The sequence below is a fragment of the Pleurodeles waltl genome, chromosome 3_1 (assembly GCF_031143425.1).
Source record: "Pleurodeles waltl isolate 20211129_DDA chromosome 3_1, aPleWal1.hap1.20221129, whole genome shotgun sequence".
In the NCBI taxonomy this organism is placed as follows: Eukaryota; Metazoa; Chordata; class Amphibia; order Caudata; family Salamandridae; genus Pleurodeles; species Pleurodeles waltl.
The window spans coordinates 1882643858-1882667203 of record NC_090440.1 but is presented as its reverse complement, the minus strand read 5'-3'; the positions used below and the strand labels follow the sequence as shown (position 1 = coordinate 1882667203).

The 23346-nt window shown below is 51.9% G+C and overlaps 1 protein-coding gene across 1 annotated transcript in view; it reads left to right on the top strand.

Annotated features, from left to right (window-relative positions):
• MDH1B (malate dehydrogenase 1B) overlaps positions 1-23346 on the top strand; it is a 196671-nt gene that overhangs the window by 66107 nt on the left and 107218 nt on the right. Inside the window, exon 7 of the mRNA XM_069225978.1 lies at positions 22051-22205. Coding sequence (XP_069082079.1) covers positions 22051-22205 — 155 coding nt within the window. The remainder of the gene's footprint in view (positions 1-22050; positions 22206-23346) is intronic.

Below are 23346 nucleotides of genomic sequence, written 5' to 3'. Positions count from 1 at the left end.
TTGTGTGGTAAAAAATCGACACACAGCCTGCTAGAAACGACGCACAGCCTGCACCGCAGTGCAAAATTCACCGCACGCCGAACTGGAATGACGCAGCCCGACTTCGCAACGAGAAGCTCTGCGCAGCACCAGTGTAGTGACTGGAAATTTGACGCACAGCCCACTGGATCGACGCACAGCCAAGCCGGAACAACGCAGCCCGACTTCCAGAGAGGAATCGACGCAGCACCTGCCATGTGTTAGAAATTTCCACGCAGCGCCCACTGGATCGACGCAGCCCCAGTGACTTCGTCCTGTCAGTGCTGGAAATCCACACATTGTCCCCGGGACGTCCGAAAGCCCCGCAACCCGAAGAGGATCCACGACCGAGCGCCGGAAATCGACGCACAGCCAACACTGCATGTAAACTAAATGCCGCATCGCCACGTGCTGCCTGAGAAATCGATGCATACCTCCCTGTTTTCCATGCATTCCCTCCTCTGCGGTTCTTTAGGCAGATTTTGAACACGAGCCAGGTACTTTGTACTTGAAAGAGACATTTATTGCTTTTAAAAGACTAAAGACACTTTATATCACTTTTACAGTGATATGTCAATATATACTTATTTCATTTTAATCGTTTTGACCTGCATCTTATCAGATAAATATTATATATGCTTCCAAACACTGTGTGGTGTATGTTTGTGGTGCTATACTATGTTATTGCATGATTTATTGCACAAATACTTTACACATTGCCTTCTAAGTTAAGCCTGACTGCTCAGTGCCAAGCTACCAGAGGGTGAGCACAGGATAATTTGGATTGTATGAGACTTACCCTGACTAGAGTAAGGGTCCTTGCTTGGACAGGGGGTAACCTGACTGCCAACCAAAGACCCAATTTCTAACAATCATGTTATGCACCTTTATGTTGTCCTTCAGAATACATAAGGTTCTCCGAAGTGCAGAAAACATGTTCACTTTTATTTTAGTTTTATTGGCTACTCTGAGCGGAATAATAACTTGTCCAAAGCAGCTTAAAGGTCATATATTCCACATTCCCTGTCAAATTACTCTGCTACCCTTTGTAGGGTTTCCATCATTTAAACAGAGCATATCCAACTAAATCTACTCTGTGGTTATTGTTAACACTGTAATTCCCTGTGTGCATTTGCTAGATCTAACCTTAGCTATCAAGGGATCCACAACCTGATCAAAGAAGTCAGCTACATACTGCTATCACTGGCTAGCTGAAATCCTGCTCAGACTTTATCATTCACTACCACTAATGTAGATGAATAAGTATACCTGGCTTGGTTATAGCTGAAGAATTATGACACACATTGGTATGTTTCCTCTAGTAAATGGACATTTTTCCATATCAAAGCTTTTTACAACTTCCAGCAAAATAATTAGAATATCCTAGGCCTCTGCATGAACGGTGCATTTCAGATCCCTGATATTTAGAATTTTCTTCTCTGTGGGTTGCCAACCCCTCATAAACCAATGTCAGATCTAAGAAGTGAAGGCACTTAGGCCCCAGTTACAGTTAGCCAAATTAATTTAGACTTGTGTGTTAACTCTTGTTATGACAACTTTCATTACGTTTTGAGGAGTAAGCCTCGCATGCCCTGCAAAGGTAAAGTTCGACAGGTCAAACCTGCCAATAAATCACGAGACATCCCAATATCCCAATTTTGGTACCGGAGGCGCCAGCATCTGCGTGTTACATCCTATTTTCAGGCAGTATCTGCAATTGGTGCTACCTATTGCATATGTTAAATATCAAATCCAGTGGTGTCAGAATATACTGAGCGCAGTAAGTCATTTTAGCTTTTGTCTAATTTCTTCACGGGCCTAAGGGGGTCATTTAAGGTCATTGCTATAAATAGGCCATGCTGCCACCCCACCAAACTTGTGGGTGTCCCAGTCTATTTAGACAGAGTTTACAGCAGCGAAGCCTTAGCTAGCTCCATCAGCATAAACACATGGTGGTGACCCATCAGTCAATGTCCCACTAGGTCACATATGTGCATTCCATCCCTAATTTGGTTGGTGTAACCACAACTTGGTTTTCCAAAAAAGTAGCCTTACCAGGGAAGGGAAATGCACAATAGCTCCCAAACACACAAAATTCCTTGCTCTTTGAAGCCGATTTTACTTTATTTTCAGGGAACCAAGTCCTGCTTTAGGAGTTCGTTTTTCAAAACAAAATACTTTGTTGAGCAGACGCAACAAGCTGTACAACAAAAATGGTGCACTTGTGATTAGCAAAGTTTAGCATCTTCAGCTACATCTGAGGATCCACTAAAGGCACAGACATGCCCACCTGTCTGATCTGCATCTTTAAATTTGGCGAGTAGCCATCCGTCAGGGGAGCAGAGGCCAATTTTTGTTTACAGTTTTGGTGAGCTCATTGGCTGAATAACTCACTTAGTCAGAGATGGGTCTTTGCAAAGATGAACTTTTCTCCTATTTGAATATAATGTCATGCTGATTTTAAAGGCATTAAATGTTTACTCTGATGGAGTGTACAGTGTAAAGCACCTCATCTCAGTGCATTTTCTATTCTTACCACTTCTATGGCTGTAATGTTTTCCGCTCAATATGTAACTCCCTTTAGAGACTGTCTTTCTTTGTTGTCCTCACACAAGGCTAACAGAATGGCCGTCTTCACATAATTGGTGTTTCTCAATCACTTTGATTGAATGGTGTAGCTCATGACACAGAGACGTGTGGAGGGACTTAGCATTCTCTAAAGTGGACCACAGTTTGATTGAGGTTGGACATTTCATGGTACTTCATGAAAGGAATACTTGCTGTTTACATCTACTGTGGTATCTTGCAATTCTAATACACTATGAAATAAACCCATAACAATTTCAGTGTCATCAACCCCTTATTCCTGATTGCCACTCCTCACTGGCCCTCCTCCTTCCAGTCTGTGACATAGGCCCTCATTACAACCTCAGCAACCTCAGAAAAACCTTCACAGAAGACCGCCGAGGCTGCGGGCGCCAGAATACCGCCAGTGCAGGCGGTATTTCTGGCTCCCTATTTCGACTTTTCCACTGGGCCAGCGGACGGTAACAGTGTTACCGTCCGCTGGCGCAGCGGAAAAGTCACATTAACATTGCTGCCGGCTCGTAATAGAGGCGGCTGCAATGCTGATGTGCAGCGGGTGCAATAGCACCCGTCGTGCATTTCACTGCCCGAAATTCGAGCAGTGAAATGCGTGATGGGGCTATGCCTAGGGTCCCCTGCACTGGCCATGCCAAGTGCATGGGCAGTGCAGGGGTCCCCAGGGGCACCCCAAGTCCCCCTTACCGCAAGCTTTTCCATGGCGGTGTTTACCGCTGTGGCCAGGCTGGCGTTCGGGGAGCATCGCTGCCCTGGGGATTATGACCGCCAGGCGGTATAGTGAAGGGGCCAGCGGTATGGCCGTGGCTATTGCGCCACGGTCATAATTGCTGGCGGAACACCGCCAGCCGGTTGGTGGTGTTACCTCCAGCTTAACGCCAACCGCCAAGGTCGTAATGAGGCCCATAATGTCTCCACTGCCAAAGCTATGGGTGAGTCTCAGTCACACCTTAACCCCCTCTTCCAACCCCAGCCCCGCCACCCCTGCTCCAGTGCACTGCCAGCAGCAGAATTCTTCTTCTATTTTTTAGGGCTCGGTTAGACAGCGCATGTGCTGTCTGGAAGAGATGTGTTGTGTTTAATCTGTGGGCTTAAGCCCACCCACAGGTTTCCCATTTGCTCGCTCTGTCATCTGTCTCATATTCTTTGTCACCATTTGTACATGGCATGCATGGTCATTCCTCTTCTTGTGTTTAGCCCTTCCCCCAGAGCATTGACCAAATACTTGTAAATATCCACTATCCTGTTTTAGGACTATTTTAGGAACTACTTTTTTCTTTATTTTTCAGCACTCTACACAGTGCTCTCACCCTCACCCCCCAAATACCGTTCCAACTGTACGTTGCGCTTTGCTGCTCCCTTGACTTGTTTATTTTATTTACAATCGAGCATGCCACTGGAATGTTGCTTCTTCTCCTGCTTTACCATTCCAACCTTACGGCTCACATTATTGTTCCCTTGACTTGCTTGTTTATATGTGATCAAGCAGCCACTGGAATCTTGCTTTCGTGATATCCGGTGGTTTGCTTTACCATTCCAACTGTATAGCATGCTTTCCTGCTCCCTTGACTTGCTCGCCGTCCTTGATAACACCTGCACATGTGAAGGAACCATGACGGCACTGCGCCTTTGCAACACACGTCAGATTTCAATGCCCGCTGTTTAAGTCTGATTTATGACCAAGGTACGATCGTATCAACTATTTAAACTTCCACCAAGGATTACAAAACTAACTACATGTTTTGTTGATGTGATTTTTTTTTATGTGTGTTCAGTGGAAAAGCTTGCCTCCCAGTTAGTTAAAAGCTTTTCTCGTTACTGTTCCTCTATGCTTTCTTTTGTAAACACAGGGGGACGATGTGTTGTAATTGCTTGATTGACCAACTTTGAAGCTGCGGAACTGTGTTCCAGTCTCAGTGGCAGGCTCAGCATCCTGTGATTCTGGGCAAATCCTGACTCATTTTATACTTGCAATGTTTGCTGCTTGCCACTGTCCGCATTTGTTTTTTTAAACCCAATGTGTGCAGTGGAAAAGGTTGCCTTCTAATTTGTTGAAAGCTTTCCTCTTTACTGAGAGAATTGTGGCATAACTACTTTGAGCGGCTGACTTTGAAGTTCGAGAACCGGGTTCGAGTTTCGGCGGCTGTTCAACATCCTGTGATTCTGGGCTAATCACCTTCTCTGTTCCAAAAAATGAATGTATGCAACTGGTGCTCATGTACAGTGCTCCGATACCTTTGGGTCGTGTTTGCACTGTATAAAAAACAAAAAAGGTGGTTTCTTGCTGAATACTCTGGAATGCATTTTAAGGTAGTCTTGATCTTTTTATTTGTTGTAATGATTTTGCAATTAAAACATTACTTCGCACCCAGTTAATTCACATGCTAACACCTACAGCCATTCTACACATCTATAGGCTTCATGCTTTTTATAGTTGAGCGCCCGCAAGTGCTCTGGCCCCTGTTGTAATCTCTCTGTGGGCTTTTAACCACACCCATAAGTTTGGTTGGTTTGTGGGCTTGCCTGGTAAAATTTGCTTGATTTCATTAGTAAAAAGCATGCATACCTCATGCTTTTTCCGGTGTTTTGCCCTCCTCTGCAGCACCAGACGAGACTGTGTTTTTCAAATGGCTTCTGCACTATTTCTTTTTATTTCCTACGTAGCGCAATCTCGCTGGGTAGTAGTGGAGTGCTTTGCATGACATCAACCCTGTTACATGGAAAATTCTACTTTTGCTGGTTACATGGATAATTCCACTTTTGCCAATACGTTTCACTGCGACCAAACTTCTGTTTCCTTTTCTGTGTCTCCTTCACACTCATGGGGACCATCGGCTCTCATATGTGAAACTGTTTTACTTTTCATTATCAGTTTATGTGGCAAGAATAGTCTGGTTAGGAGTTTACAACACTAAGGGGGTCGTTACAACCCTGGCGGACAGTGTTAAAGCGGCGGTAATACCGCAAACAGGCCGGCGGAAAAAAAGGGAATTATGACCGTGGCGGAAACCGCCAACATAGACAGCCACTTTAACACTCCGACCGCCACGGCGGAACAGACAAGCAGCGCGGCGGTCACCGCCAACAGACAGGCGGAAGACAAAGTACCGCCCACAGTATTACAACAGGCCAATCCGCCACCTTTTCCGGGGCGGATTCACCGTGGATAAAAACACGGCGGAAACAGACATTTCAATGGGAAAACGCTCACCTGAACAAACTCCACGAGGAAGGAGGGCACCATGGAGCCGGAACTCCAAATACTCCCTGCGCTTGTCTTCCTGCTCCTCTACGAACATCAGCAACAGCATAGCCGAAGACAACGGTGAGTACTGCACCTACGACATAGGAGAGGGGCGAGGCAAAAGTCACGGACACACACATGCAACACCCCCACCCCCAACCCGACCCTCACCCACTACAACACACACACCAATGCATTTTCGAACATCACAGTAACAACCCCCAACCCCCCCGGAAGAATGCTAAGACAAAAGGATATGAGTTCAACCATTGTAATGCATCAAAAAACAGTTAGCTCATATATACATCAATATATACACATTCCAAATATATACATCACGATTAGTAGTACAGCTATGCACATTTCAATGTCCGTGACCACTGAGCCCAAAATGCATGGGCGAGGCCCACACACGATACTTGTCCTGGAACGGAGAGAACACTGCAGGGGCATCAGATAGAAATACAACAGGCACCTCAGGGGGAAGGGAAGGGGGGGCACCTCAGCCAGATGACTGCACCACGCCAGATCCACGACGGGGCTCCATGCCCACTGCTGTATCCTGGGGAGTGCAAAGCCACAGTCTCACAAGTCTCTACAGTGGGTGGTTTGCCCACTGCTGTATCCTGGGGAGTGCAAAGCCACAGTCTCACAGGTCTCTACAGTGGGTGGTTTGCCCACTGCTGTATCCTGGGGAGTGCAAAGCCACAGTCTCACAAGTCGTGGCAGTGGGTGGTTTGCCCACTGCTGTATCCTGGGGAGTGCAAAGCCACAGTCTCACAAGTCTCTACAGTGGGTGGGTTGCCCACTGTACCATCCTGGGGAGTGCAAAGCCAAAGTCTCTCAAGTGGATAACAGTCTCCACTGGTTCTGGAGGGGGACTGGTGCCCAGAGTGCTTGCTGGTGCCCAGAGTGCTTCATCCTGCCAAGGATAGATGGAGTGGATGCATGTCTCCACTGGTTCTGGAGGGTGACTGGTGCCCAGAGTGCATCACTCACCCCGTGACGGTCCCTGTTGCGTCACTGCCCCTGCCGCTCATGGGCTAGCGGTGCTTGAGTTGGCGGTGCTTGCCCTGTTCAGCAGTGCTTGCCATGGCGGTCTTTGCTTTGTTCAGCGGTGCTTGACTTTGCTGTCTCTGACCTGTTCAGTGGTGCTTGCCATGGCGGTCTTTGCCCTGTTCAGCGGTGCTTGCCATGGCGGTCTTTGCCCTGTTCAGCGGTGCTTGACTTTGCTGTCTCTGACCTGTTCAGCGGTGCTTGCCATGGCGGTCTTTGCCCTGTTCAGCGGTGCTTGACTTTGCTGTCTCTGACCTGTGCTGCGGTGTGTGCCATGGCGGTCCCTCATTGCCCAGCGGGGCTGTGGCTGCCAGGGCCCTCCTGGGCACTGACTCTGGAGGTGGTCTCCTGACCAGTGACAATAGTGCTGCCCTCCTGGGCACTGTCTCCGGCGGTGGTCTCCTGACAAGTGACAATAGTGCTGCCCTCCTGGGCACTGACTCCGGCGGTGGTCTCCTGACCAGTGACGATGGGGCTGGCGGTGGCGACTTGGGCAGCGGGGAGGATGGCGGCCTTCTCCGCCGTGCTGCTCTTCCCAGACTTTGGAGACTTCTTCTGCCCCTTCACCACCTTGGGAGGAGTCACAGCTGACTCGACACTCCCCCCGGGACCCTTGTGGGCGGCTTTGCTGGCAAGTGTCTTCCGCCTCTCCCGTCGGGCACTGTCCAACTTCTGGTGCTTCACAGGGAGTGGACTGGCAGTGCTTTGGCTCCATGTCACACTGGCTGCCCTGGTGCCCGGTGCACTCCACATACCTCGAACAGGCACCACTGGTACCGGAATCTTTTTGGCTGAGGTGCTACTACGGGACCTATGAATTGGAGGGGGGGGTGATGGGACAGAGGTCAAGGTTGCTCAGGAGAATTTTCTGACGAACACTGGGACGGGTAGGTGGAGGGGGTCTGGGAGTGGAGGAAGAGGAGGTGGTTGTAGGAGGTGTAACTTTGGGTGATTTGGGTGCAGGTGCATGTTCTGGAGGCTGTCGTGAGGTGGATGGATGTTGGGTGTGTGTGTGCCCGCGTTTGTGTACTTTGGGAGGGGGCGTCACAGACACACTGGGAGAGGACACAGGGGACGTGTAAATGGTAGTGGGGGTGGTGAGTGCAGGTGAGCGGGGTGTGGTGCTGGGTGTTCTGGTGTGAGTCCTAGTGGCTGTTGTGGGAGTGCATGCAGGTGAGAGTGTAGATGACACTGGGAGGGAGGAGGGAAACAACGAGGAGGGGGACACAGTGGAGGCAGTGGATGTTGCTGTGTCTGTATGTGGGTGATGCTTGTGTGAGTGCCTGTGGGATGTGTGGTGCCTATGTTTGCCTGAGCTGCCCTTGTGTGGTGAGGTGTGTGCAGGCTGGTTTGATGGTGTGCCTGAGATAGGCTGGGGTACAGGGGATTGGGTCTGGGTGGAGGAAGTTGAAGCGGGAGGCTAGAGACAGGGACAATGGCTGGCATCAGTGCTGAGGCCAGAGATTGCAGGGTTCGATGATGGGCAGCCTGACCAGAATGAATGCCCTCCAAGAATGCTTTGGTGTGTTGCAACTCCCTTTCTACACCCTGGATGGCATTCACAATGGTAGACTGCCCAACAGTGAGTGACCTGAGGAGGTCAATGGCCTCCTCACTGAGGGCAGCAGGGGTGACAGGGGCAGGGGCGAAGGTGATGCCCACCCTCCTGGATGAGCGGGCACAGGCCGAAGGCTGAGGGGCTGCTGGGAGGGCGGTGCTGGTAGGGGGAGTGGCGGCTGTACCTGTAGAAGTGGGGGGCACAGATGGTGCCGCCACCACAAGGGAGCTCCCATCGGAGGACGAGTCCGTGTCGCTGGTTGCTGATCCGCTGACCGCCGTGAAGCTCCCCTCGCCCTCCGTCCCACTGGTGTATTCGGAGACCGTGGTGTGGCCCTCCATGGCCATGTGGGACGCAGCCCCCTCGTGCTCCGGTGCCCCTGTACCTCCGCCTGATGATGCTGATGCACAAAAGAACAGGGAGACCACAAAAAGGGGTGGGGAAACAGAAGAAAGACAGGTTGAGTGCATGGCTTACCGCTACCGTTGGCGAACAATACAGACATCAGCACCCCCATGCACTACGCCGTGCTCTTTGCCTCTACAGATGCAGTTCCTGGGATATGGCCTACTTGCCTATGAGTGTCATCTGCCCACATAGATGACACAGGGACATGTATACCTGTTTTTGGCACTCTACAGAGGTGGGGTGGAGTGGCACATTGCCTGCATTACTGAGGGGCCTAGCCTATGGAACTCGCCCTGGGGAAACCCACAGCCCTCCTCCCCCAACCAGACACCTCCACTGCGCGCAAAGTAATGAAATTGTGAGTGTACTCACCCCCTTGTGTCTGCTGTGATGCCCTCATGCGCCCATCCAACTCAGGGTAGGCCACCGCCAGGATCCGGAACATCAGGGGGGTCATGGTGCGACGGGCACCCCTCCCACGTTGGGAGGCCATCCCCAGCTGAGCCTCCGCCGTCTTCTTGCTCCAGCGGCGAATGTCCTCCCATCTTTTACGGCAGTGGGTGCTCCGTCTCTGGTGGACCCCCCGGGTCCGGACTTCCTTGGCGATGGCACGCCATATATCCTTCTGGTGGGCGCTGACCTACATGAAATGTACAGGGGAAGAAGAGAAGTCATTAACAACTGCACCGTCGAAGTGAGTGGCTCACATCCCTACCCTTGCCATGTGGCACATGCATTCACAGTCCTTCATGCTCGCATTAATCTGCCCCCTTCCTACTTACATCCAGACCTCTCCAACCCATAGCCCATACAACTTGCACCCTATGTACTCACCTGTTGGTCTGGAGGACCGTAGAGTAGTGTGTACCGGGGGAGGACCCCGTCCACGAGCTTCTCCAACTCCTGTGCAGTGAAGGCAGGGGCCCTTTCCCCAGACGCACGAGCCATTGTCTCTTACAGACCGAGGTCACAGCAGCATTTGCAGTGTAGGTCCTCTCCTGTCGAAGATAAGGTATCGAGTGATTGAACAGATAGAAAATGGCGGTCACGTCCGCGGCGGTGACGTCCGCGGCGGTGCGTATCATCACCGCCGGCGCACTTCGTCATTGGCTCCTGGGACCCATAGGGTCCAATGTTAACCAATGCAGCATTGCGCCGCGGTCTTTGACCGCCTACCGCGACGGTGTACAACGCCAGCGCAGTTACCTCACATCCCATTGTCCCACTTTAGAGGTCAGGCATCCGCCACTTCAGGGACCCACAGGGCTTCTTTTACAACTGCGTCACACATACCTAGGCCTGGACTCAACACACATACAGGAAGATTTTTGTATTTTGTGTCGTGGTCTGTGTAGCTGTGGGTACATACCTCAGAATTGGTTGACTCTGTGGTCGCTGTTGTCCTTCCTAGGCACCGTCAGCTGGGACATGTGAGGAGATGGCGGAATCCTCCGGTGTACCAACCGCTGGTGGACCTGTTGACAATGGAGGAGCGACATTTAATCATCACCTACAGGTTTGACCGTGCCACAATCCAGGAACTGTGTACCCAGTTGGAGCCAGACCTTATGTCACCAATCCGTCATCCCACAGGAATCCCCCCTCAAGTGCAGGTGCTATCAGTGCTCCATTTCCTAGCAAGTGGGTCATTTCAGACAACAGTGGCCATGGCATCAGGGATGTCCCAGCCTATGTTTTCTAACGTATTGTCCAGAGTGTTGTCTGCCCTGCTGAAACAAGTGAGGAGCTACATCGTTTTCCCTCAGGTGGAGGATTTGGCTACAGTGAAAGGTGACTTCTATGCCCTGGGACACATCCCCAACATCATAGGTGCCATTGATGGGACCCATGTGGCTTTGGTCCCCCCCCACAGGAGTGAACAGGTGTACAGGAACCAGAAGAGTTATCATTCGATGAATGTATAGATGGTATGTTTGGCAGACCAGTACATCTCGCAGGTAAATGCTATGTTCCCTGGCTCAGTGCATGACGCCTACATCCTGCGGAATAGCAGCATCCCTTATTTGATGGGTCAACTCCAGAGGCACCGGGTGTGGCTATTAGGGGACTCTGGTTACCCCAACCTGTCATGGCTATTGACCCCAGTGAGGAATCCCAGGACCAGGGCAAAGGAACGCTACAATGAGGCCCATGGGCGGACTAGGAGGGTGATCGAACGGACCTTCGGCCTCCTGAAGGCCAGGTTCAGGTGCCTCCATATGACAGGTGGTTCCCTATTCTACTCACCAAGGAAGGTGTGCCAGATCATCATCGCCTGGTCTATGCTTCACAATCTTGCTTTGCGACGCCAGGTGCCTTTTCTGCAGGAGGATGGTCCAGATGACGGTGTTGTGCCAGCTGTGGAGCCTGTGGACAGTGATGAGGAGGAAGCAGAGGAAGAAGACATTGATAACAGGGACTCTGTCATACAGCAATATTTCCAGTGACACACAGGTGAGATAAATTTCTTTACTATTACATTTACTTTCACACTTCTACCTCTATCCTGTCTGTCAATTTCAAGCAGTATTAGCTAACTGAGTGGTACATTTCCATTACGGTTTCACAGGTGTGGTTACCAACGTGTGTCATCTGCTTGCATCCTTCATGGACTTGTGATGTGTGACATAGGTATGTTGACATTACATTTTCGAACGGATTTGGCCATTGTCATAGTTAATACACATTTTCATAATCACAGACTGACTCCAGATTGTTTTGTGGTTCAAGGGTGTTTATTGAAGTGCTAATTATTGGAGTGGGTGGCAAAATGGTGATGGGTGATGGTTGAGGAATGTCCATGGCAGAGTCCAGTCTATTAGTCTCACTGGTGCACTGCCCATATAAGCATAGGAAGTGGAGCTGGAACAGTTCCAATCTGGACAGGGTAACAAAGTGGGACAGTGGGATGACAATCAGGGTGGTCTCATTTCCTGGCGGGGGTCTTGCCATCTTGCTCTGTCCTGTTCCTGGATCTCAGGGACCGCTTGCGGGGTGGTTCTCCGTCTGCAGGGGGTGGGGTGCTGGTGTGGTGGTCCTGTGGCGGGGCGTCCTGTCCACTAGCGCCGGCGGAGGTGGTGGGCAGTTCATCGTCCAGGCTAGTGTCAGGGGCCCCTTGGAGTGCCACGGTGTTCCTCATGGTCTTTTGTATGTCCTTCAGCACCCCTACGATGGTGCCCAGGGCGGAGCTGATGGTTCTGAGCTCCTCCCTGAACCCCAAATACAGTTCGTCCTGCATGCGCTGGGTCTCCTGAAACTTGGCCAGGACCGTCGCCATCGTCTCCTGGGAGTGGTGGTATGCTCCCATGATGGAGGAGAGGGCCTCGTGGAGAGTGGGTTCCCTAGGCCTGTCCGCCCCCTGTCGCACAGCAGCCCTCCCAGTTCCCCTGTGTTCCTGTGCCTCCGTCCCCTGGACCTTGTGCCCATTACCACTGCCCCCAGGTCCCTGTTGTTGTTGGGGTGGTGGGTTATCCTGGGTTCCCTGTAGTGGTGGACACACAGCTGATTGACGTGTCCTGGGTACGGAGGTATGGGCCCGCTGGGTGGGTGCTGTGCTGGTGTTACCAGAGGGTGGAAGGTCAGTGTTGGGCTGTGCCTGTGCGAGGGGAACCGACTGTCCCGAGGCCCACGATGGTCCGGGCTGATCATCTGGATCCAGTTGGCCAGAGCTGCTGTCATCACTGTGGGCCTCTTCTGTGGGTGGGGTAGAGATGTCTGGACCCTCCTGTCTGGTGACGTTAGGTAGTGGTCCTGCAGGGGTATAAAAGCATGATTATTGCATGTGTGTGTCTCATGGTGTGCAATGGGTGGGTGAGCGTGTACCCCAGTGCTAGCATTCCTGTGTGTGGGCTTGTGTGATGATGGTTAGGGGGTGTTATGGGTATGTGCAGTGGGCATGCTTTAGTGATGGGTGTCCATGCTTTGGTTTTGCATGCAGGGCTTGGTGTTGGGATGGGTGGTTTGTGTTATTGGTACATTAGTGAGGAGTTTGAGTGATAGGGGAGGGGGTGAGGGTGGGGGTGTGTGATAGCATGCAGGTAGGGTGGGGGATATGATAGTTAAGATTAGACTTACCAGTGTCCATTCCTCCACCGACTCCTCCGAGGCCCTCTGGATGCATAATGGTCAAGACTTGCTCCTCCCATGTTGTTAGTTGTGGGGGAGGAGGTGGGGGTCCGCCGCCAGTTCGCTGTACCGCGATGTTGTGCCTGGAGACCACGGAACGCACCTTCCCCCGTAGGTCGTTCCACCTCTTCCTGATGTCCTCCCGATTTCTTGGGTGCTGTCCCACTGCGTTGACCCTGTGGACTATTCTTCGCCATAGCTCCATCTTCCTAGCTATAGAGGTGTGCTGCACCTGTGAGCCAAATAGCTGTGGCTCTACCCGTACGATTTCTTCCACCATGACCCTGAGCTCCTCCTCCGAAAACCTGGGGTGTCTTTGGCGTGCCATGGGGTGGTGTAGGTGATGTGTGGGGTGGTGTATGTGGTGATGAGTGTGGTGATGTCTAGTGGTGTGTGGTGTTTTGTGCGTGGATGTTGTGTGGGTGATGGTGTTGTGTGCCTCTGTGTGGTGGGGTTGTCTATTGCTGTGCTCTCTCTGTCGCCTTCGTCTCTAATTTTTGGTGGTAGGGGTTTGTGGGTGATGTGGGTGTGTATTTTATATTGTGTTGGGTGTGTGGGAGTGGTGTTTGTATGTGTATCAGGTGTGTGTATTTTGAATTGTCCAATGTGGCGGTTTTTTGGAGATGTGTGTGTATTTTGAGCGCGGCGGGGTGAACCGCCAATGGAATACCGCGGTTGAAAGACTGCCGCGTGGATTCGTGGGTCGTGATAGCATGGGCGTGTTTCTGTTGGCGTGACGGTGGAGGATTTTTTTTCGCCAGTTTATCACTGACGTTTGGTGTGGCGGACTTGTGTGGGTGTCTGAATTTCGGTGGATTCCGAGATGTGGGTCATAATAGCTGTGGCGGATTTCCACGGCGGTGTATTGCCGGTCTTCTGCACGGCGGTAAGCGGCTTTTACCACCAATGTTGTAATGACCCCCTAATAGCTCTAACGCGAGCAAACACGAGACCCATTGCATTGCAAATGTTTGTTTACTTTGCTTTCAGCCACGCTGAACAGCAGACTTGATGATATTCAACAAGGCTAAAAGACATTCACATTGACCACGCCAACAGCTCTCGGATTGCCAAGCCCTATTTGTTTTGCCAATGCTTGGTTTCTGGTTGTGCTCAAGGTGCCATCTGCTCTCATGCTGCTACATGTAATGAGGAAACAATGTGATTGAGCAGGAAATGATTGGCAGTGACAGGGACGAGAGATGGAGAGGAGAGAGGCCTGCAGACAAAATGGTCCTTAATTCACACTTTTCTCAGTGTGGACAGGAACCTCGAAAGAACTGTCGTTGCTGCTTGCATCCTTCCTACTATGGAAAATAAAGTATTCTCGCGCAGTATAAGCAAGTGTTTAAATAGAATTTTCAAAGATGTAATGCAAATTATAGAGTCTCCAGGCAGGCAAACCATGCGCCTCTCTTCTATCACACTCCACGCCTGACCCCCCCTTGTGTTTCCTTGGAAGAAACTGTGTGCATCATGGGATGTCTAGATTTAACTCACAATACTGGGCTTCCCTGGCCTGAAAAGAAATGTCTTGTCAATACGAATTACAAACAAATGCAGTTTATGAAGGGAATATTTTAAAATAAAAATGTTGCCAATATTTTAAAAGAAGGAAGGCCGTCAGTAGTGCACTCGTGGCAACCGCATGCACACTTCGTTACTGTACAACAAACCACGCCTATAGTCAAGCCTTGTAAACGTAACTGGACTACCACTCTTCCTCTGCAGTCTGATAATACTGACTGATGAAATTCGAACAGGGAGTTTTGTTGGCATTTACAGTCATCCCCTAAGACAAATAAACTAATGTAATGTATGAAAGTACCTAATGTTGCTGGTATTTGAAAGTAACGCAAAGAATGCCAGGGATCAACCTGGTGCCTACATACATGAATGCTATTTCTTGGCACTATTCTAAATGCCTTTTTTGCTGTCTGGCTCTCAAAATAGAAATAATGTTTCCCTTACCTAGTGCCAAGAGACATAGGGGGTCATTCTGACTCCCGCCGGGCGCGGTCACCGCGCGCCCGGCGGGAGCCGCCAAAATACCGTACCGCTGTCGGAAGACCGCAGCGGGTATTTTGAGTTTTCCCCTGGGCTGGCGGGCGGCCTCCAAAAGGCCGCCCGCCAGCCCAGGGGAAAACGACCTTCCCACCATGAAGCCGGCTCGTAATCGAGCCGGCGGAGTGGGAAGGTGCGACGGGTGCTACTGCACCCGTCGCGTATTTCACTGTCTGCTATGCAGACAGTGAAATACAAGCGGGGCCCTCTTACGGGGGCCCCTGCAGTGCCCATGCCATTGGCATGGGCACTGCAGGGGCCCCCAGGGGCCCCGCGACACCCCTACCGCCATCCTGTTCCTGGCGGGCGAACCGCCAGGAACAGGATGGCGGTAGGGGGTGTCAGAATCCCCAAGGCGGCGCAGCATGCTGTGCCGCCTTGGAGGATTCTGACGGGCAGCGGAAAACCGGCGGGAGACCGCCGGTTTTCCTGCACTGACCGCGGCCAAAGCGCCGCGGTCAGAATGCCCTGCGGGGCACCGCCGGTCTGTCGGCGGTGCTCCCGCCGACCCTGGCCCCGGCGGTCTGAGACCGCCGGGGTCAGAATGACCCCCATATTGTTTTTGGTATAGAGCAGCTTAATGGTCCAGGTTTCAAATAACTATGGGCGCAGACGGGTCAGTGCATCCTGGCTACTTTCTGGTGCACACAGTCTGTCTGATGCTAGCGTGCAGCTCCCATGTCTGTTAGTGTTGCAAAAAAAATATATTTAGTGGTACTAACACAACTAGCCACAAACCAGTATGCATTCTGATGGCACTGTGATGTAATTGTCCCTCGGGTCATGTTAAGCACTTTCATGTAATGTCGGGTCTCCTGTCATTTCCAATGCTATCACTGGGGCCAGGGGTGACTTTAGGCATTTAAGGCATCCCCAATATAGGTTTTTAGGTTAAGCATAGCAGCGCGCAAGCGCTTCTTTTTCGACGTTTTGGTATATATCTGGGCTTTTAACCAAGTCCACCGCATGCTCATCACCATCACTCGTTCTTTGGCTTGCCCTTCAAAAATCCTTTATTTAAACCCAAGGGTAGGTCGCTCCCCCTGCCGCTGCAGCTCCTCCAAGTTCCCGAGTTCCTGTGTTCCTGAGACCCACCTAACTGTAAGTACCCCCCTCCTCCCAGCCCCTCGCCCTGCCCCGCGCCACTCACCTTCTCTCCTGCTCCTGCTTCTTTTCCTCCTCTCTGTCTCTTCCTCCTCGCTCCCCCTCTGCAATCTTCTTCTGTGTTCTTCTGTTCTTCCCTTCTGTTCTTCTGTTCTTCCCTTCTGTTCTTCTGTGTTCTTCCGGTCTTCTGTGTTGTTCTTCTCTGTGCTTCTGTGTTCTTCTTCTCGGTTCTTCTGTGTTCTTCTGTGTTCTTCTGTGTTCTTCTCTGTTCTTCTCTGTTCTTCTCTGTTCTTCTGCTCTTCCGATCTTCTGTGCTTCTGTCTTCTGTTCTTCTGTTCTTCTGTCTTCTGTTCTTCTGTCTTCTGTTCTCCTGTCTTCGGCTCTTCTACCTCCTCCGTCTTCTTCCCCCGAGCCTGCCCTCCTGCTCCTTCCTCATCCCCCTCCCTCACTCGCCTCCCCCTCTCTCACCCCTAGCTAACCCGTTCGCTATCTACCTCCCTCACTCCTCCTATCTTCCTATCTCTCTAGCTCCCTATCTCACTATCTAACTCCCCCACTCTCCACCTCCTCCTACCTACCTATCTGTCTATCTATCTATTTCCCTATCTATCGACTTCTCTATCTATTTTCTCTATCTATTTCTCTATCTCTCCCCCCCTCCCGCCACCCCCTCTACTACCTATCTCCCTATCCTCTCACTCTACCTCTCTCCCTCACCCACCTCTACAACCCCCCCTCCCCTATCTTCACAACCCTACTCCTATCTCTCTCCCTAATCTCCAAACCTCCTAACACTCACCCTCCTCCACCCTAAACCCCCTCCCCCAGCTCCTCTCACTCTACCTGTCCCCCCCCCTCCCTCGCGCTTTCCCGCCGCGACCTCCTGCACGCCCCCGCCCCCCAGCTCCCATTCGCCCCCAGCTGACCCCTCCCCCCCCTCCTACCTCTTATGGCGGCCGCTGCGCGACAGTGGTAGCGACCCTTGACCCAAGGGTAGGTCGCTCCCCCTGCCGCTGCAGCTCCTCCAAGTTCCCGAGTTCCTGTGTTCCTGAGACCCACCTAACTGTAAGTACCCCCCTCCTCCCAGCCCCTCGCCCTGCCCCGCGCCACTCACCTTCTCTCCTGCTCCTGCTTCTTTTCCTCCTCTCTGTCTCTTCCTCCTCGCTCCCCCTCTGCAATCTTCTTCTGTGTTCTTCTGTTCTTCCCTTCTGTTCTTCTGTTCTTCCCTTCCGTTCTTCTGTGTTCTTCCGGTCTTCTGTGTTCTTCTTCTCTGTTCTTCTCTGTGCTTCTGTGTTCTTCTTCTCGGTTCTTCTGTGTTCTTCTGTGTTCTTCTGTGTTCTTCTCTGTTCTTCTCTGTTCTTCTCTGTTCTTCTCTGTTCTTCTGCTCTTCCGATCTTCTGTGCTTCTGTCTTCTGTTCTTCAGTCTTCTGCTCTTCTGTCTTCTGTTCTTCTGTCTTCTGTTCTTCTGTCTTCTGTTCTCCTGTCTTCGGCTCTTCTACCTCCTCCGTCTTCTTCCCCCGAGCCTGCCCTCCTGCTCCTTCCTCATCCCCCTCCCTCACTCGCCTCCCCCTCTCTCACCCCTAGCTAACCCGTTCGCTATCTACCTCCCTCACTCCTCCTATCTTCCTATCTCTCTAGCTCCCTATCTCACTATCTAACTCCCCCACTCTCCACCTCCTCCTACCTACCTATCTGTCTATCTATCTATTTCCCTATCTATCGACTTCTCTATCTATTTTCTCTATCTATTTCTCTATCTCTCCCCCCCTCCCGCCACCCCCTCTACTACCTATCTCCCTATCCTCTCACTCTACCTCTCTCCCTCACCCACCTCTACAACCCCCCCTCCCCTATCTTCACAACCCTACTCCTATCTCTCTCCCTAATCTCCAAACCTCCTAACACTCACCCTCCTCCACCCTAAACCCCCTCCCCCAGCTCCTCTCACTCTACCTGTCCCCCCCCTCCCTCGCGCTTTCCCGCCGCGACCTCCTGCACGCCCCCGCCCCCCAGCTCCCATTCGCCCCCAGCTGACCCCTCCCCCCCCCCTCCTACCTCTTATGGCGGCCGCTGCGCGACTGCGCAGCGGGCGCGCGCAGCGCGCACGCCGCTGGCGCGCCAGAGGCGCGCCAGAGGCAAGCCCGTCTGCGCCCGTCCGCGCCTGGCCCGCGCCCAGCGCCACGACCCCTGGTCCCCAGCTCCCCCAAGCCCCGCTGATCCGCTACGACCCCACCACCCTCCACGCCCTCAACCCAGGGCGCTCCAAAACCTGCTTCCTAGCTCACCCCAAACGCACCCATGGACCCTTCGCCTGCAACTCCTGCAAACGCATCTTCCACCACGCAACTACCACGACCACAAGCCCACGCGCCATCAACCACCTCAAGTGCATCCTGGTCAACGCTCGTTCCGTCCACAAGCACGCCGTTGAACTTTGGGACCTCCTGGACTCCACAGCCCCGGACGTCGCCTTCATCACGGAGACATGGATGAACGCCTCCTCTGCTCCAGACATCGCTACCCGCCATCCCCGAAGGCTACAAGATCTCCAGAAAAGACCGCACCAACCAAGTAGGAGGAGGTGTCGCCATCATCTTCAAAGACTCCATCAGCGTCACCACCTCCACCGAAGACCCCCCCCCTCGCCGCTGAACACCTGCATTTTCAGATTCGCACCGACCCAAGGACCACCCTCAGAGGATCCCTCGTCTACCGTCCTCCCGGACCTCGCGCCTCTTTCAGCGACGCCATCGCCGACTTCATCTCCCCGCACGCCCTCGCCTCACCGGACTACATCCTCCTAGGCGACCTCAACTTCCATCTGGAACAAAACAACGACCCCAACACCACCACCCTGCTCGACAACCTCGCCAACCTCGGCCTCAAACAACTGGTGAACACCGCCACCCACATCGCCGGACACACGCTCGACCCTATCTTCTCCGCCAGCAAACACGTCTTCTTCAGCCACACCTCTGCCCTACACTGGACCGACCACAGCTGCGTCCACTTCACATTCCGACGCGAGACCTCCCACCTCCGCACTCAACCCATCCCTCGTCGACAGTGGAACAAGATCCCTGAAGAGCAACTCTTCTCCGCTCTCGCCGCCAACCAACCCACCCTCACCACCGACCCCAACGACGCAGCTCTCAACCTCACAAACTGGATCTCCAACTGCGCTGACAACCTTGCTCCCCTCAAACGCACGCATCGACAGACCAACACCAAAAAACCTCTCTGGTTCTCTGACACCCTCAAAGAATCAAAGAAAACTTGTCGTGCCCTTGAGAAGGCCTGGCGCAAGGACCACACCGCTGACAACATGACCGCCCTCAAGAACGCTACACGCGAACACCACCACCTGATCCGCACTGCCAAAAGGAACTTTTTCACCGACAGACTAGACAAAAACAGCCACAACAGCAGAGAACTCTTCAGCATCGTCAAAGAGTTCTCCAACCCCAGCGCCAGCGCCAACGCCGTCACGCCCTCACAGGATTTGTGCGAATCCCTCGCCACTTTCTTCCATCGCAAGATCAGCGACCTCCACGACAGCTTCGGACACCAGACCCAACCATACACCACTGAACCCGCTTCCCCGGACATCACCCTCAACAACTGGACCCACATCAACACGGAAGAAACCAAATCCATCATGAACTCTATCCACTCCGGCGCCCCTTCGGACCCCTGCCCGCACTTCATCTTTAACAAAGCCGACGACATCATCGCCCCGCACCTCCAGACCGTCATCAACTCTTCTTTTTCTTCTGCTACCTTCCCCGAATGCTGGAAGCACGCTGAAGTCAACGCCCTACTAAAGAAACCTACGGCTGACCCAAGCGACCTGAAAAACTTCCGCCCCATCTCTCTTCTACCTTTCCCAGCCAAGGTAATAGAAAAGACCGTCAACAAACAGCTGACCACCTTCCTGGAAGACAACAACCTGCTCGACCCTTCACAAACCGGATTCCGAACCAACCACAGCACGGAAACCGCCCTCATCTCAGTCACAGACGACATCAGAACCCTGATGGACAACGGTGAAACAGTCGCCCTCATTCTCCTCGACCTCTCGGCTGCCTTTGACACCGTCTGTCACCGCACCCTAATCACCCGCCTACGCTCCACCGGGATCCAAGGCCAGGCCCTGGACTGGATCGCCTCCTTCCTCGCTAACCGCTCCCAAAGAGTTTACCTCCCTCCGTTTCGCTCAGAACCCACCAAGATCATCTGCGGCGTACCTCAAGGCTCATCGCTCAGCCCGACACTCTTCAATGTCTACATGAGCCCCCTCGCCGACATCGTACGCAAGCACGACATCATCATCACCTCCTACGCCGACGACACCCAACTTGTACTCTCCCTCACCAAGGACCCCGCCAGCGCCAAGACCAACCTACAAGAGGGTATGAAGGACGTCGCAGATTGGATGAGGCTCAGCCGCCTAAAGCTGAACTCTGAAAAAACGGAAGTCCTCATCCTCGGCAACACCCCGTCCGCCTGGGACGACTCCTGGTGGCCCACGGCCCTCGGCACCGCACCGACCCCCGCAGACCACGCCCGCAACCTCGGCTTCATCTTGGACCCTCTTCTCACCATGACCAAGCAAGTCAACGCCGTGTCCTCCGCCTGCTTCCTCACTCTCCGCATGCTCCGCAAGATCTTCCGCTGGATCCCCGCCGACACCAGAAAAACCGTGACCCACGCCCTTGTCACGAGTCGCCTGGACTACGGCAACACCCTCTACGCCGGGACCACCGCCAAACTCCAAAACCGCCTGCAACGCATCCAAAACGCCTCGGCCCGCCTCATCCTCGACGTACCCCGCAACAGCCACATCTCCGCACACCTGAGACACCTGCATTGGCTCCCAGTCAGCAAAAGGATCACCTTCCGTCTTCTCACCCACGCACACAAAGCCCTCCACAACAAGGGACCGGAATACCTCAACAGACGCCTCAGCTTCTACGTCCCCACCCGCCCCCTCCGCTCCGCTGGCCTCGCACTTGCTGCCGTCCCTCGCACCCGCCGCTCCACGGCGGGTGGGAGATCTTTCTCCTTCCTGGCGGCCAAGACCTGGAACTCCCTCCCCACCAGCCTCAGGACCACCCAGGACCACTCCGCTTTCCGGAGACTCCTAAAGACTTGGCTGTTCGAGCAGCGATAACCCCCCCTTTCCCCCCTAGCGCCTTGAGACCCGCACGGGTGAGTAGCGCGCTTTATAAATGTTAATGATTTGATTTGATTTGATTTAAATGCTTTACGTTTGTCCCTCCTTGGGGCGTTTTACTTACCGCCTTGGACATCGCCCCTGTTACAGGGCTAATTGCACTTTTGCCAATATGTTTGACTGCAAGTGAACTTCTTTTTCCTTTTGTGTGCTGCTTCATGCTGATGGCGTGGCACTTTGAAGCTACTCGCTTATGTGAAAACGTATTACTTTTTATTTTCAGTTTATGTGGCAAGAAAAGTCCGGTTAGGAGTTTACAACACTCATAGCATCAACCTGAGCAAACGTGAGACCCATTGCATTGCAAATGCTTGTTCATTAAACATATAACCTGTCCTGAAACAGTGTTTTAATAAAACATTTGCACTCTTCTGGCAAATACTGATAATTGTCATTCATATCTTACCTCTCCACTTTCAAATATTTAGGTAAATATCAAATGAGTATAAGAAACAACCAAACTATTAACATGTATTGCAAAACCCAACTACCATAAAGATCACATGTTACATTTGTACGTGTTTGTTTTCTTTTCATCTATTTGACGAGGTTGTCATTCAAATATGTGCTGAAATGAGCATAAAGCAATGCATGCATTCCTATTTATTTTGACAATTCCCCTTTTCTTGTTGGCAGTAAGTGGCTGCAGAATGAATTTCTCCTTCAGTGGACTTCTCGGAAACAGCACCGGAGAGGCATGACAGCTGCCTACACAACTGCTACCATCTTGCGCTACTGGTACCAAGGGTCTCCTCCTGGAGAGATTGTTTCCTTAGGAGTGATCAGTGAAGGTACTGTTGGGCACTGTATTAAGTTGTTATGTTATATTACCGTATTTATCGGCGTATAACACGCACCGGCGTATAACACGCACGTCATTTTAAGAGGAAATTTCAGAAAAAAAACCCATTACATTTTATCGGCGTATAACACGCACACATCATTTGCCCCCTATTTTCAGGGAGAAAAAGTGTGTGTTATACGCCGATAAATACGGTAATTTGTATAGTGCACTAATCACCCGAGAAGGTATCCAGGTGCTTAGGCAGGTGTGTAATTTGTGTTCTCCCAGGTGCTTGTACGAAGAGCTAAGTCTTCATCTCCTTGCAGAACTCAAGAAGTGAGGAGGAGGCTCTGATGTGTAGAGAGAGGTTGTTTCATGTCTTGGGTGCGATGTAGGAGAATGAGCAACCTCCAGTTTTGATTTTGCAGATGCAGAGAATATGTGCGAGCGACAGTGAGGCAGAGTCTAGGTGTCTGGTGGGTTGCTGAAAGTGTATGCAGCTATTCAGGTATTTTGGTCCTGTGTTATATAGGGCTTTGTATGTGTGTGTGTGAGGCTTAAATTGGCTGCTCTTCTGAATGGGGAGCCAGTGAAGCTTCCTGAAGTGCGATGTGATATGGGTGTGGCACAAGGAGTCGTGTATGAGTCTTGTAGCAGTGTTCTGGATAGTCTGGGGCCTATGTAGGAGTTATTTGGACATTCGGGCGTAGAGAGTGTTGCCATTGTCTAGTCTACTGGTGATGAGTGCTTGCATTGTTGAAGCCTTCAGAGCAGGAACAAAAACAGAGACCAGCCAGCCCTGAGAGTATAAAGAAAGTCATTTATTTATGTGCACAGGGACTGATGGCTTGAGAGGCCAAGTCCAACCAGTCCGAATTGCGGAACCTCAATACAATCTTTTATGCATGAAGACCACCACAATGTGAAAATACATCATCCAATCAGAACAACAGAAAGATAATTTCTTCACCAGGTACATGGTGTGATGTTGATCAGGAGATGCATGGTGTTACACATATATTAGGCATCTGTCCAATCACAGTAGAACAACATTTCATGATGGCAGCGTGATACAAGATGACCATAAGCGTGACCTTCATATTTCCCAGACGGTTCGGACTTTCCAAGGCGTCACCAAACCAGTTTCT